Source organism: Ranitomeya imitator, chromosome 3 (assembly GCF_032444005.1).
Source record: "Ranitomeya imitator isolate aRanImi1 chromosome 3, aRanImi1.pri, whole genome shotgun sequence".
Taxonomy (NCBI): domain Eukaryota; kingdom Metazoa; phylum Chordata; class Amphibia; order Anura; family Dendrobatidae; genus Ranitomeya; species Ranitomeya imitator.
The window spans coordinates 118,046,654-118,062,402 of record NC_091284.1 but is presented as its reverse complement, the minus strand read 5'-3'; the positions used below and the strand labels follow the sequence as shown (position 1 = coordinate 118,062,402).

Below are 15,749 nucleotides of genomic sequence, written 5' to 3'. Positions count from 1 at the left end.
TGATGTGCATTACTTCTTGTAGAAGACACTGGCACAACGGAATGACGTGCCCCATATGTGTGCATACAAGCTAGTGACTGTCAAGTTCAAATGGTGGGGCTTACAAAACAAAGTAGAAGGCTTCATCCAAAAGGTGAGTAAAAGCCGTGGAGTCACGCAAAGTCTAAAGCTGCCGTTTTGTGGATTGCTGCCATCTCATTACTGGCCCTCCCTTATCACTACTCGTAGCGCTAGAATGAATGTGGAGCGGTTACTTGACAGATTATAATTATTCTATCCTTTCTGTATCTAAAAATTAGCATTCCATCCGCGGACTTGCTGGTGAGCTTCTTATGTGTTTATGTAGCACTGCGTCTCCCTCGTAGATTATTTCCCTGAGCGGTGGGGATCCTGCTTGTACAGGGGGCCACAGCCTGACCACCCTGAAAGGGATCTGTGCCGCAGCTCCCTGCACAGACTCTGACTTGGAGCGCCGCTGCACACGGAACCCAGCGTTGCAGCAGTTTTGTGGTCTCTTTAATTTCAGGTGCATTGTAGGCGGCGGCAGTCGGACCCCCACCATTCTAAAAGGCATGTTCTGACACACTTCTGCATCAACCACAAGTAGTTTTGGCACCAACCATGGCCGGTTGACCCAATAGATGCTGCTGTCAATAGTGATAACAGCATCCCGACGGGCTCCCTCTTTTACCCCATGAGCACCCTTAGATCATGATTGTGTGATCCTGAACATTGCCACGACAATCCCCAGCCAAGTAATGGCCTTAGTGTGTCTGCTATAGCAGCCTGTTCAGAAGTTTCATGGTAAAAAAAAATGTCATCCTTCCTGGGCATGCCACTTTGCATTCTTTACTGAAAAGCATCTAAAGGGTTAACAAACTACCTGTCAACAGTATTAAAGACATTGAGAGGAGCTGTTTTGAAAATGGTGTCACTTTTGGGGAGTTTTTAGGTTCCCCAAAGTCACGTCAAAACAATAAATCCCTAAATAGGTTTTGTAAATTTCCTTGAGGGGGGGGGGAATGCTCAATTTGTCATAGTTTGCTGATGTAAGGTAGAGATAAAGTAAATGTTGCTTAAGAACTTTTTATGTGGTATGACTACCTGCATTAAACGTAGAAACATTCAGTTAGAAAATTGCTGCTATTTTGTCAAAAGTCTGATATTTTTTATGAATAAATGGAAAACGTATCAACCTGAATTTACCACTAACCTAAAGTACAATGTGTCATGAAAAGAGTCTCAAAATCACTGGGCTGTGTTGAAATCTTCCAGAGTTATCTCCCCATAAAGGGACACATGGCAACTTTGAATGTTTTGGCTCGGTCACTAAGGGGTCAAACATAAAGCAGAAGAATATAAAAGCAGAATCTGGCCAACATGCAGATGCTTAGGGTCTGCATATATGTTCACGTGATCACTCATCATATAGGTCATTTATAACAATGTTTAGCCCCGTGGTTGAGGCCTTTATGGCAGGATTTTGGTGCATTCAGTATAATAAAGTCTGAATTCAGCAGGTGTATTATTTGTGGCATGCCTGAAAGCGTAATAGTGACTATATGTGACTGCAGACTTGTAGTTTTAGACTGGACAACCCCTGTAAACATGTAAATCAAATTTCCAATCTTCATTAACTTGGAGATAAGGAAATCTAATCCAGGTTTTGTTTTTCATACTACAGCATTAGGGTTCTCATTTATTACATAATTCTGACTCCTTTACCACCTCCTACTAACTCACTACATGGATTATCTTCATGGTGGTGATGTACAATCATTAAGGCTCGTTTTTCACATTTTAGAGTTTCGTTTCTCTGTTCCATTCTACGGAGAGACACCGATTTCATGCTTAAAGAATCACTCCGAGGAAGATTTTTTTTTTTTATTATACTGTGTGTGTGTAGTGTGAATGTATTTAACATACTCCCCTACCGCTGCTTTCTCTGCGTTTCTGCACCATCCCGCTCCTCTTCTCAGTGACACCACAGTGATTCAGATTATCGGCCTCACTCTCTTTGTGAGCCAGAAGTCTCTTCTATAGTGTAGACCTATGAAGCCACCCTCTGATGCTTACATTGTAAACTCCACTTCTGAGTCCTGCAGAGCGGTGACGACACTGAGAAGAGGAGCAGAACTGCGCTGGATCCCAGAGAGCGGTGGTAGGGGAGTATATTTAACACACTCGCACAACACACCATACACCTATATTTTTATTAAATGAGAATAATGCTCATGGGAATGTTTCTTTAATATGGATCTGTTGCATAACTAATGCAAACTAAAGCATGAGGGCCACTTTGACTATATGATGGGTTCGGTCTGGTTTTTTGTTATATATCGGTTTCTAAACCAGTGTGTGTGTGTGTGTGTGTGTGTGTGTGTAAAAAAAAAAAAAAAAAAGCTGCTGAATGGTCCAAAGAGCACGCTCAGATCATTAATGGCACCTGCTTTCAGCCTCAAAATCCGTCCCTTTCACCCCTTTATTGATGTGTACATGCTGGGCTTTCAGCTCAAACAACAATAGCACCAAACCTGGTGGAGGCCATCCATATAAAATTGTGGGAAAGAGATCGGATTATAAGGCCGACAGCAATGTTGGGCCACTCTGTGCTGATTTGGATGGCCAGATTTCGTGCTGACAGCTGATTGGCCAAGTCCTATTAAACTTGCAATTACTGTGGAGCAACTATTAATGTGATATCGGTACAAGCTTCACCCTATAGAGCGACTCATTAATCCGTAAATCCCTTATGGTGGTCACACTTTCCTCTACCGAACAGTTCTTTCTCCTTCGCCTCATTGGGGGACACAGACCGTGGGTGTAGCTGCTGCCACTAGGAGGCTGACACTAAGTGATACAAAAAAAAGTTTGCTCCTCCCCTGCAGTATACACCCTCCTGCTGGCTCTCAGCTGACCAGTTTTGGTTAGTGTCTGTAGGAGGCACTTGGGTCTGGTTCAGACCCCAACGTTTTTATTTTATTTCTTAGTTTTCTGTTAATTTTTATTTTTTAATTAAAGGAGTGAAGGGGGCGACGGATCATTTCAAGGTTCCGATCTCCCCCGAATCATTAACAGGCGAGCACGCGGAGTGTACTTCCCCGTACCCTTTCCTGCAACGTGGGAAGCCATGCCTGAGCTCACTTCAGGGGCGACCGTTCCTTCACGGTCCCGATCTCCTCACACCAGCAGCAGGCGACCACATGGAGTGTCGCCTCCATGTATCCTCTCCTGGAGCCAGGCCTAATGCCGGACAACTGGCCCTGTCCACCCGGGGACTGAACTCCATGGATGTACAGAGCCCCCTCTCTACGGCGTCCGAGCAGCCCCCACTGTCCCACCACTGTGAAAGCGGATGGCACAAGGAGGCGGACGGTTCCTCTCCACCTCCCTAACAAAGGGATGATGGATTGAGGTTTATCCCTGCACCGTCTACGCTGCACAAAACAGCGCTGAAACCCACATCCGTGGCGGCTCCATGCCGGGACACGCATCGATGATGAGTAGATCCATTTTCAGTGGGATATTCACATGCTGACAGGCAGCCTCAGCCACTTCCCTGTGGCCCACCTCCCTGAGGTAACGCTCCGGCCGGCTGCAAAAATTTAGCCCCCGGCTTCGGCCGATGTTTAGGCCGCATGCCAGAAGCCGTGCCCGCACTATGGCGCCCTAAGGCGGCTCCGCCCGCTTTTCTGAGGCTACTCGCCTGGCAACAACGCCCCTCACTTCTACCGCTGGTGTTGCCCACCGGCTGCAGAAATTTAGGCCCAGGCCTGGGCCCATTCAGCGTCGTGTCCGTGGCTCCGCCCCCCGAATTGGCGCTTCTCGCTCTCTGCGAGATTTTATCAACTCTGCAACTCCCAGTGGCCATCTTGGTCCACCCGGCCGGCTCACACAGGGGCGACGGTTTTTTCATTAATGGGGCACATCGACTCTACATCAGTACCCGTGTAAGGAAGTACCTGACCGAAAGTCACACTGGTCTTAAAGGCACATGACCAGTATTCCCTGGTCTTAAAGGCGTATGACAAATATTCCCTGGTCTTAAAGGCGCCTGACCAGTATTCCCTGGTCTTAAGGGCGCATGATCAATCCGAGGAGCCCTCCGCCACCGACCCCACTTATCCCAAAGTACCTAGTTCCCCTCAGTGGACTTCGTCACTGACCGCAATCCATTGTTCTCTGGCCAAGAGATTGAATCCCTCCGTGTACCCTCTGTGGCTGAGTGCTCGCAGGACCGATATACATGGTCCCTATCCTACATGGGAGCTGTCGGCTAGAAGGTAGCAGGGGCTGCAAGTATTCTAGAAACGTACAGGCATCCAGAAACATACAGGCATCTAGAAAACGGAAGTTTTCGTTTCCTGCTCCCTCACCAATGATTTGATGACAACAAGGCTCTGAATATGGATCGGATATTACCTAGGTTAACAGAGCTTCAGAGAAGGATGACTCGCCTATTTATACCAGCCAATCTCGGTACATTGACGAGGACTCTGGTTCTGCTCTAGACTACACAGTGTCCCTCATAAGGAGACTAAACTCCCTCGTAGAGCATTTGCCATTCAGTCCGGATAGGCGATTCACTGGACAGAAGCCTCTACTTGGGATGCCATGCCTGGTCTGATTTTTAAGGGCGACTGGTCCTTTAAAGGGCACCGATCTCCCCACACCATCAACAGACGAGCACACGGAGTGTCGTCTCCATGTTTCCTCTTCTGCATCCAGGCCTAACGCCAGACAACCTGTCCTGTCCACCCGGAGACCTGAACTCTGTGGATGTACAGAGGCACCCTTTTTGGCGTACGAGCACCCCCCTCTGCATCACCACTATTTAGCGGATGATGAAAGAAAGCAGACAATTCCTCTCCACTTCCCTGTTAAGAGGTTGATGGATCGAGGGTTCCTAATTTTTATCTCTGCACCATCAAAAGAGAGCGGCGATGGCAAGAGACTATGACCTGCTGGATGCTGCCGCGCATTCTGCCACTTGGCAGACTAACTGGGTAGAATCTCTTGTCGTATACCTACCAGTATCCCTGCCTGATGTTATCATCAGTTAAAAATACCACGGACTGTCAGATAGAAAATCTGGTTCGTTCCGTTTTGCGGCTTCGGGTTCAGTGCTCTATCCTCCGTAGCCGCCGCTTGGATTGCTAGAGCAATGGTCTCCTGGCTGGAGACCTTAACTGCCTTGATTCACACCAGTAACCTTTTCCCGAAGACAGTACAACTGGCCAGTCAAATCTTTTGAGCGGGAGACTGACAAAGGATTGTAAAAGGGTTGTCCAGGACAACAAGACAAGATCTAAGGAATCTTGGTTCCAAAAAGGGGAACGAAAAGTAAGACCGATCCTGGACCTCAAACTTCTAACAACCTTTGACAAGGTCCTCCTTCTTCGGATGGAGTTTTTCCGCTCAGCCATTACTTCAACAGAAAAAAGTGCAGTTTCTGGCATCCATCGACATTCGGGATGCTTACCCTCTTCAAAAATTCCTTCGCTTTTCCATTCGTGAACAGCATTTTCAAGTCTCGACCTTGTCCTTCGGCCTTGCTACCGCACCTAGAGTGTTCGCAAGGGTCATGGCGGATGTCATGTTTCTCTTACACCCTAGAGGCGTGCTCGTCCTGCCCTGTTTGGTCGACTGTCTAGCTGCCCTAACAGGACTATGCTTACCCTCTCACCTGGGCTGGCAGCTAAACTTAGACAATTTCTCCTCATTTCCAGCCCAGCAGATATCCTTTTTGAAGATGTTCCTGCACACTTCCAGAAGGATGGTAATTCTCCCTCGAGACAAGATCATGGCCCTTCAACAGGCAGCTCGCGCAAGGAGGGTTCTGAGGAAAAATGGTGACGACAATGGAAGCGGTTTCCTTCACTCCGCTCGTTTTCAGCAAGTCAAACAGACGATGGTCTCTGAGCTCCTTCTTCATCCAGGGACTTTCTCCCGGTTCAATGGTTATTAGTAACTACCAATGCCAGTCTTCTTCTCCCTATCATTGCTCTGGAGATCCGAACGGTAGTCCTACAGCAGGTCCACTGCCTTCTGGCGGGTCACCCTGTCCGAATTCAATTGGGTAATGACACGGCGGTGCCATACGTCAATCATCTAGCAGGTACCTGCGGTCAGGCGCCATGACCAAGGTACCTCACGTTCTCTGATGGGCCGAGATCTATCATTCGGTGATCTCGGCAGTATATATCCCACGAGTAGAACTCAGGACGGCAAACAAATTCAGCCGTCAGGGTTCCGCCTCAAGTCAGTGGGAACTTCACCCCGAAGTCTTCCATCAGATCTGCCTTCACTGAAGCTCTCCAGTTGTAGATCGGATGGTGTCCAGACTGAATGCCAATGTACTCGAGTTCGTGGTTCGGCCTCAAGACCCAAGAGCCATCGCACTGCATGCTCTGGTTCTTCCGTGGTACCAGTTTCCATAACTCCGCTTCCACTACTTCCGAAAGCCTTTCGGAAGCAGAAAGGGCCCCAGTGATCCTCAGAGATCCGCACTGACCACGTCAATTTTTGTTTGCGGAGCTAGTATCTTCCTGCCTTATTGCAGCAAAACTGCACGTAGGGACTTTCTCACAGGGAGTTTTCACACGTAGTTCTTCCCTATCGCATACCGTTAAATCATTGGGACCTTAATGGTATAGGAGTCTTACAGTAGACTCCTTTTCATCTGGGCAGACTTAACTATCAGGGAAGGTCGCCCTTTTTTCTCTGCGATATCCTCACCCTGACGAGTCTTCGGATCTAGCTGCTCTGCTCTTTCAGACCTTTTTTCCCTTATTACCTTCAAGGCAATGTTGTCCTCAGGCCATCCCCATCCCTTGTTACCAAGGTGGTATTGTATTACCACTGTTATGAAGGCATAGTACTTAACTCATCTCTTTCGGCACTAGTCCACAAAATGGAATGAGCTCCCCATATTCTGGACGAAGTGAGTGCTCTGAGTAGGTACGTCTCGAGGACAGCGTCCAGCCGAAGGTTGGACGCTTTATTTGGGCTTCCTGACGGTAAAAGGAAGGCTCATATGTTGTTATTGATCTCCTACTGCTTTGCACCGAACTGGTTAGCTGAGAGCCAGCAGGAGGGTGTATACTGCAGGGGAGGAGCTAAATTTCTTTGTATCACTTCGTGTCAGCCTCCTATTGGCAGCAGCATACACCCACGGTCTGTGTCCCCCAATGAATGGCTCGGAGAAAAGGATTTTACGGTGAGTACACAAAAATCCCTATTCTTCCTACCCACCTATACACGTGGACACTGCACCTGGCTAAGCTTCCGTGTATGCTCAATAGGGAGAGGAGGATAAGCCGCTGCCAGAAACCTTCTGGCATCTGTTTATCTGCCCTGATAATACAGGTTTATGCATGGTGAAATCCTATTTTAGGATGTTCCTTTTTCTTTTTGGACCTCTTGATGTTCTTTACACAGTGTTTTTTTTTTTTTTTTTAAATTTACGTTGCGTGACCTAGTAAGCACCAGATGCAGTGATGATGTCGGGTGCAGAAGTGAAGACGGACTCCCACTGCGGACCATACTGGATGTCTGACCAGGGCAGCCCAAATCATATTGCACATTGTTAACAATGGATTTCCTTCCCATTGAGTGCAATATTTTTTATCTTTGCTTTGTTTTTTCTTTTTTTTTTCTTTTCTTTTTTTCAGCAAGAGAGGCGATTGTTTACGAATTTTCATCGGCAGCTTTTCTGCTGGCTGGACAGGTGGGTGGAGTTAACAATGGAGGACATTCGCAGGATGGAGGATGAAACCAAGAAAGAGCTGGATGAGGTTGGTGTTTCTACTTTTCTAGAGAATGACCCTTGGATTTCTTCTGCCTGATGCTACCCTTTTCATCTTATCCAGAATCATATTTCCGTATTCCCATCTCTAGTAACCCCTTCTGCCCCAGGACATATTATTGTAGGTGTACCTCCTGTGTTATACAGCCGGAACCTGCCTCTAACAGAAGTTGAAGTTAACTCCCAATTAAATTCTGGTGCCAATCTCTCCAACAGTGGTTATGAAGGGGTTAAATCAATTTTTTCTATTATTAAAATAATTTTTCTGGCACAACCATAAAACGGACCCAGTCCCTCTTCTAGCCCCCCACAATATGTCACCCTTTTAAACATAACATCTAAAGATAAATATTTCACAGTTCTGTCCACAGCAGATTAGAAGTCTTGCAATATGAATAACCACTATCCTAACAATATTAATGGGGAATCCAGATCTTGGTTTGGTACAGTTATATACATGAGTAAAGATGCCCATTGTGAGATATATTGTATTTAAATGAAATGAAATCTATACATAAATCAAAACAGACCTAGTCCAAATCATTGCAGTTCTCTAGATGCAAGGCCAGAGCCATTAATCCATGGAGACCATATTTTTCGGATTTGGAGATGGCCTGCCTTTTCAAATACCGTTTATACTTTGTTCCAGATTTAATAGCCAATTTAATTTTATTTATAAATTCTGTTACTGTGGGCGCCTGCTCTGATAACCAATGTTGGGCTATCAATTTCCTGGCCATGTATAACATGCGTGCTACCGCTTTTTTGCCATGTTCATCAATGCCCTGTAGATTGTGAGCCTTCGCGGGCAGGGTCCTCATTCCTCCTGTACCAGTTATGACTTGTATTGTTTAAGATTATTGTACTTGTTTTTATTATGTATACCCCTCCTCACATGTAAAGCGCCATGGAATAAATGGCGCTATAACAATAAATAATAATAATAATAATAATAATAATAATAATGCTCAGATCTTCTTTATATCCCAGTATACATACTAATGGTGAGGGATCTGTATTGACTGAGTGTCCTATTAATGATTGCTATTACAAGACTGGGTAAATTTAATTTCTTGACAGTTAGTTCCAAATGCGCCTAATGATGAGTTCCTTTTAATAAATTTTCCATGAATCACTACAACATAGACCAGCATTTGATATGCCAGGCTTAGAAATTTAGACCAGTGTGTTGAAATGGTCCCTAAGAGTAGAAACGCCAGAACCCTGACTGATGACTAAAAAGGTGATCAGAATACTTTTTCATTTCATTTTTTTGTGTGGTGGTTATTGATGAATACTATAAAGCAAGATCAATGCAATAGTACAACTTACTGTTAAATGTGAGAAATTATAATAATTATCTTTGCTTCCGAATGTATTCACTGACTAGATTAAACACAATGTTTTTAGATTGTTTATTCTTGTATTAACTAAATCCATAAATATTCTGATGTTTCAATTTTAGATGCGGGAGAAAGATCCAGTGAAAGGCATGGTGGCAGCAGATGACTAGCATTAAAGTACTGAGTTCAGTAAGTATATTAGGTGTATCGCTTCCATCCTGGTTTTGGGTTGAGTACAGCTACCAGGTGTGAAAAGATCAAATGTAAGGGTATGTGCACACATTGCGGATTTGCCTGTGGAATTTTCTGTGGCAGAAAACGCAGGTCAAAATCTGCGCGTTTTTGTTGCGGATTCTGTGCGGATTTCATGCGTTTTTACCCCTGCGGATTTCTATTATGGAGTTGGTGCAAAAATGCTGCAGATCCGCACAATGAATTATTATTATTATTATTATTATTATTATTATTATTATTTATTATTATAGCGCCATTTATTCCATGGCGCTTTACATGTGAGGAGGGGTATACATAATAAAACAAGTACAATAATCTTGAAAAATACAAGTCACAACTGGTACAGGAGGAGAGAGGACCCTGCCCGCGAGGGCTCACAATCTACAAGAATGAATGAATTGACATGCTCCTTCTTTTAATCCGCTGCTTTTTCCATGCGGAATTTTCCGCACCATTAGCACAGCATTTTTTTTTCCATTGATTTATATTGTACTGTAAATCACTTGCGTTTCTGCGCGGAAGAAACGCTGCGGATCCGCTGGAAATCTGCAACGTGTGCACACAGCCTAAAAAACTTTTCCTGTTCAACATCACCTGAAATAAAAGGTCTACTTACCTCCTATGCTCTAATTTAGTTGTCCGCTAGGAAGAGGGGGGAAAAAAACAAAACTTGGTAAATCCTTGAACTGTACATTTGCCAAAGTTTTGATAAATCAATAGTACAGGCTAATATATGAAACTTTGTAAAATAGCTTATCAGAGAAATCGGCTTCCTTCTTGACTTATAAGACACTTCTTCTCATCCTCACCAAGCCGCGTTCTGAACTTGTCGTCCAATCAACAAGAAAAACAAACAAAAAAACAGCTCAACTCGCTCTTACTCTTAAGGTACCGTCACACTAAGCGACGCTGCAGCGATACCGACAACGATCCGGATCGCTGCAGCGTCGCTGTTTGGTCGCTGGAGAGCTGTCACACAGACCGCTCTCCAGCGACCAACGATGCCGGTAACAAGGGTAAACATCGGGTAACTAAGCGCAGGGCCGCGCTTAGTAACCCGATGTTTACCCTGGTTACCATCCTAAAAGTAAAAAAAAACAAACACTACATACTTACCTACCGCTGTCTGTCCTCCAGCGCTGTGCTCTGCACTCCTCCTGCTCTGGCTGTGAGCACAGCGGCCGGAAAGCAGAGCGGTGACGTCACCGCTCTGCTTTCCGGCTGACCGACGCTCACACAGACAGTACAGGAGGAGAGCAGAGCACAGCGCTGGAGGACAGACAGCGGTAGGTAAGTATGTAGTGTGTTTTTTTTTACTTTTAGGATGGTAACCAGGGTAAACATCGGGTTACTAAGCGCGGCCCTGCGCTTAGTTACCCGATGTTTACCCTGGTTACCAGTGAAGACATCGCTGAATCGGTGTCACACACGCCGATTCAGCGATGTCTGCGGGGAGTCCAGCGACCAAATAAAGTTCTGGACTTTCTTCCCCGACCAGCGACAGCACAGCAGGGGCCTGATCGCTGCTGCCTGTCACACTGGACGATATCGCTAGCGAGGACGCTGCAACGTCACGGATCGCTAGCGATATCGTCTAGTGTGACGGTACCTTTACAGACAGATGGCCTGCTCACAGCAGTGTCATTTACACAGACTCTATGGATAGGGGGCTGTGGAGCATAGAAAGAAAACGGACACAGAACACAAAGATCTTACTGAGCTTCCCAACAAGTCTTTTAACTCACATGAGCATCTAGACCGCTCAGAGCTGCTGTATAATGTCCTTTATGCTGGCTGTTTTTCTGTGTGCTAAAATGGAAAGTAGAGCAGGAATCCATCTCTCTGTGCTGAGCAGTGTAAGGTAGAAATCGTCATTCAGTTCATCTCCTCCCACCAGCTCAGAGTCTCTTGCAAATTTGAGAGAGCCAACAGCTGGAAAAACTGGTGTAAATTAGTCGTATGATAACCAGAAATAATGTACACCTGAAAAAAAGGTCATCTTAACCTGAAAAGTTATTTGAATTACAATTACCTCTTTACAACTTGGCCATTTTTTTTCTCTTTTCTCCTCCCCTTCTTTTGAGAGCCATAAGGTTTTTGTTTTTTTTCCCCGTCCGTATAGCTGTTTGATGGTTTGATTTTTTTTTTTTTTTGTAGGACGAGTGTTGTACTTTTGAATGACACTATTAATTCTACCACATAGTGTACTAGAAAACAGGGGGAAAAAATCCTACTGCGTGGAATTACAAAAAAGTGCAATTTCGCAATTGTTTTTTTTTTTTTTTTTTTTAATATGTTCACTGTATGGTAAAACTGACCTGCCAATATGATTCTCCAGGACCGTATGGGTAGTACCATACTTTTATGGGGGTTTTTTTCGTTTTTTTTTTTTTTTTCACTTAAATTAAAAAAAAAAAAATCTAAGAATGATTGCACATCAACTTCAAGGAACTGGCATATGATGTCCTATGTTGGTAAGGGGGTTAAGGGACCCTGTCAGGGTATGTTTCAATGTGGCGTATTTGCTGCGGATTGGATGCTGTCTACAGCCGCAGCGTCCAATCTGCAGCATCCAGATGTTACAGCATAGTGGAGGGGATTTTATGAAATCCCATATCCACTATGCGTACAAAAACGCAGGTGGCAGACCTGCGTATACGCACATGCGGCTCGTCTTTATAGACCGCAGCACGTCTATTTACCTTGCGGAGACGCTTAGTCTTACTGGGTTGCATGCTCTTGTTTTGAATTAAAATCACTATCTGCTGTAGAGCTACAAGTTCTCGGAGTACTGATACTGGAAAATTCTGCTCACTCCATGGATTTACAGCTCTCTGCCTGTACAATCAGTGGTGGGGTGGGATTATACTGCTTGTGGAAGTTTATATAAAATCGCTGTCTTATGAACAAGAAATTATTAATAGAGGACTAGTAAACCTGCTGCCAGGTAGTCCTCCATATTCATAAGCTCTCTCTTACTCTGCCCCATCACTGATTGGCAGCCTTCTGCCTCTGCACAATATGCACAGGGAACTGGTAGACCTGCAGAAAACAAAGCTGCGATTTTATCAAAACTGTTGCAAACTGCCCAGCAAGTAACACATCGCTGGAATCAGGGTGTCTGCCCCTACATCATGCTGCTCAGAGATGGGGTAGCAAAAACCTATTGACAGATTGTCTTTAAAATCCACACAGTTTCACTTTAAAAGACTTGTTTTTTCTTTGTGTTACGAAGTGTGTTGAGAACATGATTTTTTTTGGCCGGCCTTACAAACTTCACCGCACTCCTGCCTAAAATTGTTCTCTGATGCCGGAGCACGTTACCAGACCTGTCCATCAACCTCCAGTTAAAAACGACTCTCCCATGAGCAGTGTTTTTCATTTGGAGAAGACTGATCGACACGTCTGGGCACATTCACCTACATCATTGAGGAAGGCTGTACTGACGTGTAAAGGAGGAGAACTTGTAATACTTAAAATGCCTTGAGAAAGTATTCATACCCCATGGCTGTTTCCACATTTTTTTTTACGTTACATCCACAAGCTTAAATGTAGTTTATTGGCATCTTATATGATATAACAAAACAAAGTAGCAAGTATTTGTGAAATGTAAAGAAAATGAAACATGATTTTCAAAATATTTAAAAAAAAAAAATCTATGTCTATACATTGTGATGTGCATTTGTATTCTGCCCTTGTTGAATCAATACTTTGCAGGACCATATTTTGCTACAATTACTGCTTCAAGTCTAGAGTGGTGATGGTTTGTCTCTACCAGCTTTGTAAATCTAGAAATTTTTGCCCATTCTGAAAACTAGCTCAGTGAGATTGGGTTGAGAGAATCTGTAAGCTGCAATTTTCAAGTCTTGTCACAGGTTCCCAATGGGATTTAAGTCTAGACTTTGACTGGGCCCTTCACACACATGAATATCCTTTCATCTAAACCATTCGATTGTAGCTGTGGCAGTATATTAAGGGTCATTGTCCTGCAGGTAGGTGAACCTACGCCCCAATTTCAAGTCTATTGCGGCCTCTAATAGGTTTTACTCCAGGATTGCACTGTATTTAGCTCCATCCATCTTCCCATCAACTCTGACCTTGTTTGACAGTGGAGAATGGTATTCAGTGCAGAATTAGTTTTCTGCTACACTTAGTGTTTTGCGTTTAGCCCAAAAAGTTCTACTTTGATCTCATCTGACCAGAGCACATTCTTCCACGTGCTAGCTGTGCCCCCTACATGGGTTTTTTTCAAACTGTACTTCTCATGGCTTGCTTTCAAAAATGTCAGTCGTATACTCCACAAATCTGGCCTTTATAGCAGAGTGGAAAGAAGACAAATGGACAGATTCTCCCACCTGAGCTCTGGATCTCTGCAGTTCCTCCAGAGTAACCATGGGCCTCTTTTCTGCTTGTCTAATCCGTGCTCTCCTTGCTTGGGATGTCCATTTAGATGGTCAACCACGTCCTGGTAGGTTTGCAGTTGTGCCATACTCCTTTCAAATTTGGAAGATGGATTAAACAGTGCTCCATGACATGTTCAGAGCTTGGGCTATTTTTTTTTTTATAACCTAACCCTGCTTTACTCTTCACAACTTTATCCCTGTCCTGTCTGTTGTGTTCCTTGGCTTTCATGATGCTGTTTGATCCCTAATTTTCTCTAACAAGCCTTCACAGAGCAGCTTTAGTTAGGCTGCCGTCACACTAGTAGTATTTGGCCAGTATTTTACATCAGTATTTGTAAGCCAAAACCAGGAGTGGAACAAATAAAGGAAAAGTATAATAGAAACATATGCACCACTTCTGTATTTATCACCCACTCCTGGTTTTGGCTTTCAAATACTGATGTACAATACTGACCAAATACTGCTAGTGTGACGGTAGCCAAATACTGAGAATAAATTACACACAGGTGGACTCGGTTTACTAATTACGTGACTTCTGGAGGCAATTGGTCACTCAAGATTTTATTTATGGGTATAGGACTACAGGGGGCTGAATACAAATGCACGGCACAATTTTCAGATTTATATTTTTAAAATTCGAAAACCATGCATCATTTCTTTTACACTTCACTGTCAACTTGCTACTTTGTGTTGTTATATCTCATAAAATGCAATTAAGTTTCTGGATGTGAAAAAGTTCATGGAGTGTGAATAATTTTTCAGGGCACTGTATATTTTATTAAGTGCAACAAAATCATATCCCCAACGCATCTGTTTAAATAGAGGTAAAGTGCAACTGATGCAGAAAAAGCGTTTGACAGAATAAACTGGTGCTTCATGGCATATACTTTGGAAAGGTTTGCATTCCCTTCTAAACTTATAGACGCCATCATCTCACTTTACTCGTTCCCCTGAGCAAAGATAAGAGTAAATGGCATCCTATCGCAAAGCTTTACCAATCAAAATGGAACATGTCAGGGGTGCCCTCTCCCTCCCTCTTTACCCTGGTCATGGAAGCCTTAATACAACAAATCAGACAAGACCCTGACATTCAAGGTATTACAATTATAAAATTAACATATACCTGCAGCCTTCACTGATGAATTACTCCTAATGCTGTTGAATCCCAAAGTAGTCTTTCCCAAATTATTGAAAACCCTTAAAACGTTAGGTGAGCTGTCCAACTTCAAGATTAACCTTGAAAATTTGGAAGCCCTTAACATCACTACACCCTCGGCAGACATACATTACTTACAAAAATCAACCCCTTTTAAATGGCCCTTTTCAGGATTACGATCACCAATAACCCTTTGTACCAAAACAACTTTCTACCCCTACTAGAAAATATCAAATCTCTTCTAAGATTTTACAACTTGCCCCTCCTGTCCTGGATGAGTAGGAAACATATAGTTAAAACTTTATATACGTTCCAACATTTTATGCATTTTAAATATGCATCCCATAAGACACAAACCTTCCTCCTCCCCCATCGTCCTTCTTTTCCTCAGTTAAATAGACCATCTCTCAATTTTATTTGGAAATTTTAAAAAAATCAAGACTTCCATATAATCTTCTCTCTCGGCGATGTGGCATCGGGCCCCCAGATATCCAAATCTACTATAAAGCAGTTCGCCTGTGCCGGTGGTTGAAACTCACTAACTCAAAGAAGGACGATAAAACAAAGATAGAATACCTTCTTCTAGGAAGGAACGCTCACAGGTATATCTGGATGGAGGCAATGCCCCCCTCTGAAGCACATTGTGATGGCATCACTTCCACAACTCTATCCATTAAGAGGTTGAAAGAAAAAGCCTTTTCCCCCACTTCAGCCCCTTCAGCACATGTTCCTATATCTACTATACTGTATTTTCTAAACTCTAAATACTCAGACCCTTTCAACCTATGGTCTGGTTTACCCAATTA

General features: G+C 43.9%; 1 protein-coding gene across 1 annotated transcript in view; it reads left to right on the top strand.

Moving 5' to 3' along the window:
* The window catches only part of PITPNA (phosphatidylinositol transfer protein alpha), an 88,557-nt gene that overhangs the window by 62,254 nt on the left and 10,554 nt on the right, over window positions 1-15,749 (top strand). The window contains exons 9-11 of the mRNA XM_069761338.1: window positions 23-133; window positions 7,674-7,796; window positions 9,273-9,339. Coding sequence (XP_069617439.1) covers window positions 23-133; window positions 7,674-7,796; window positions 9,273-9,320 — 282 coding nt within the window. The 3' untranslated portion in view covers window positions 9,321-9,339. The remainder of the gene's footprint in view (window positions 1-22; window positions 134-7,673; window positions 7,797-9,272; window positions 9,340-15,749) is intronic.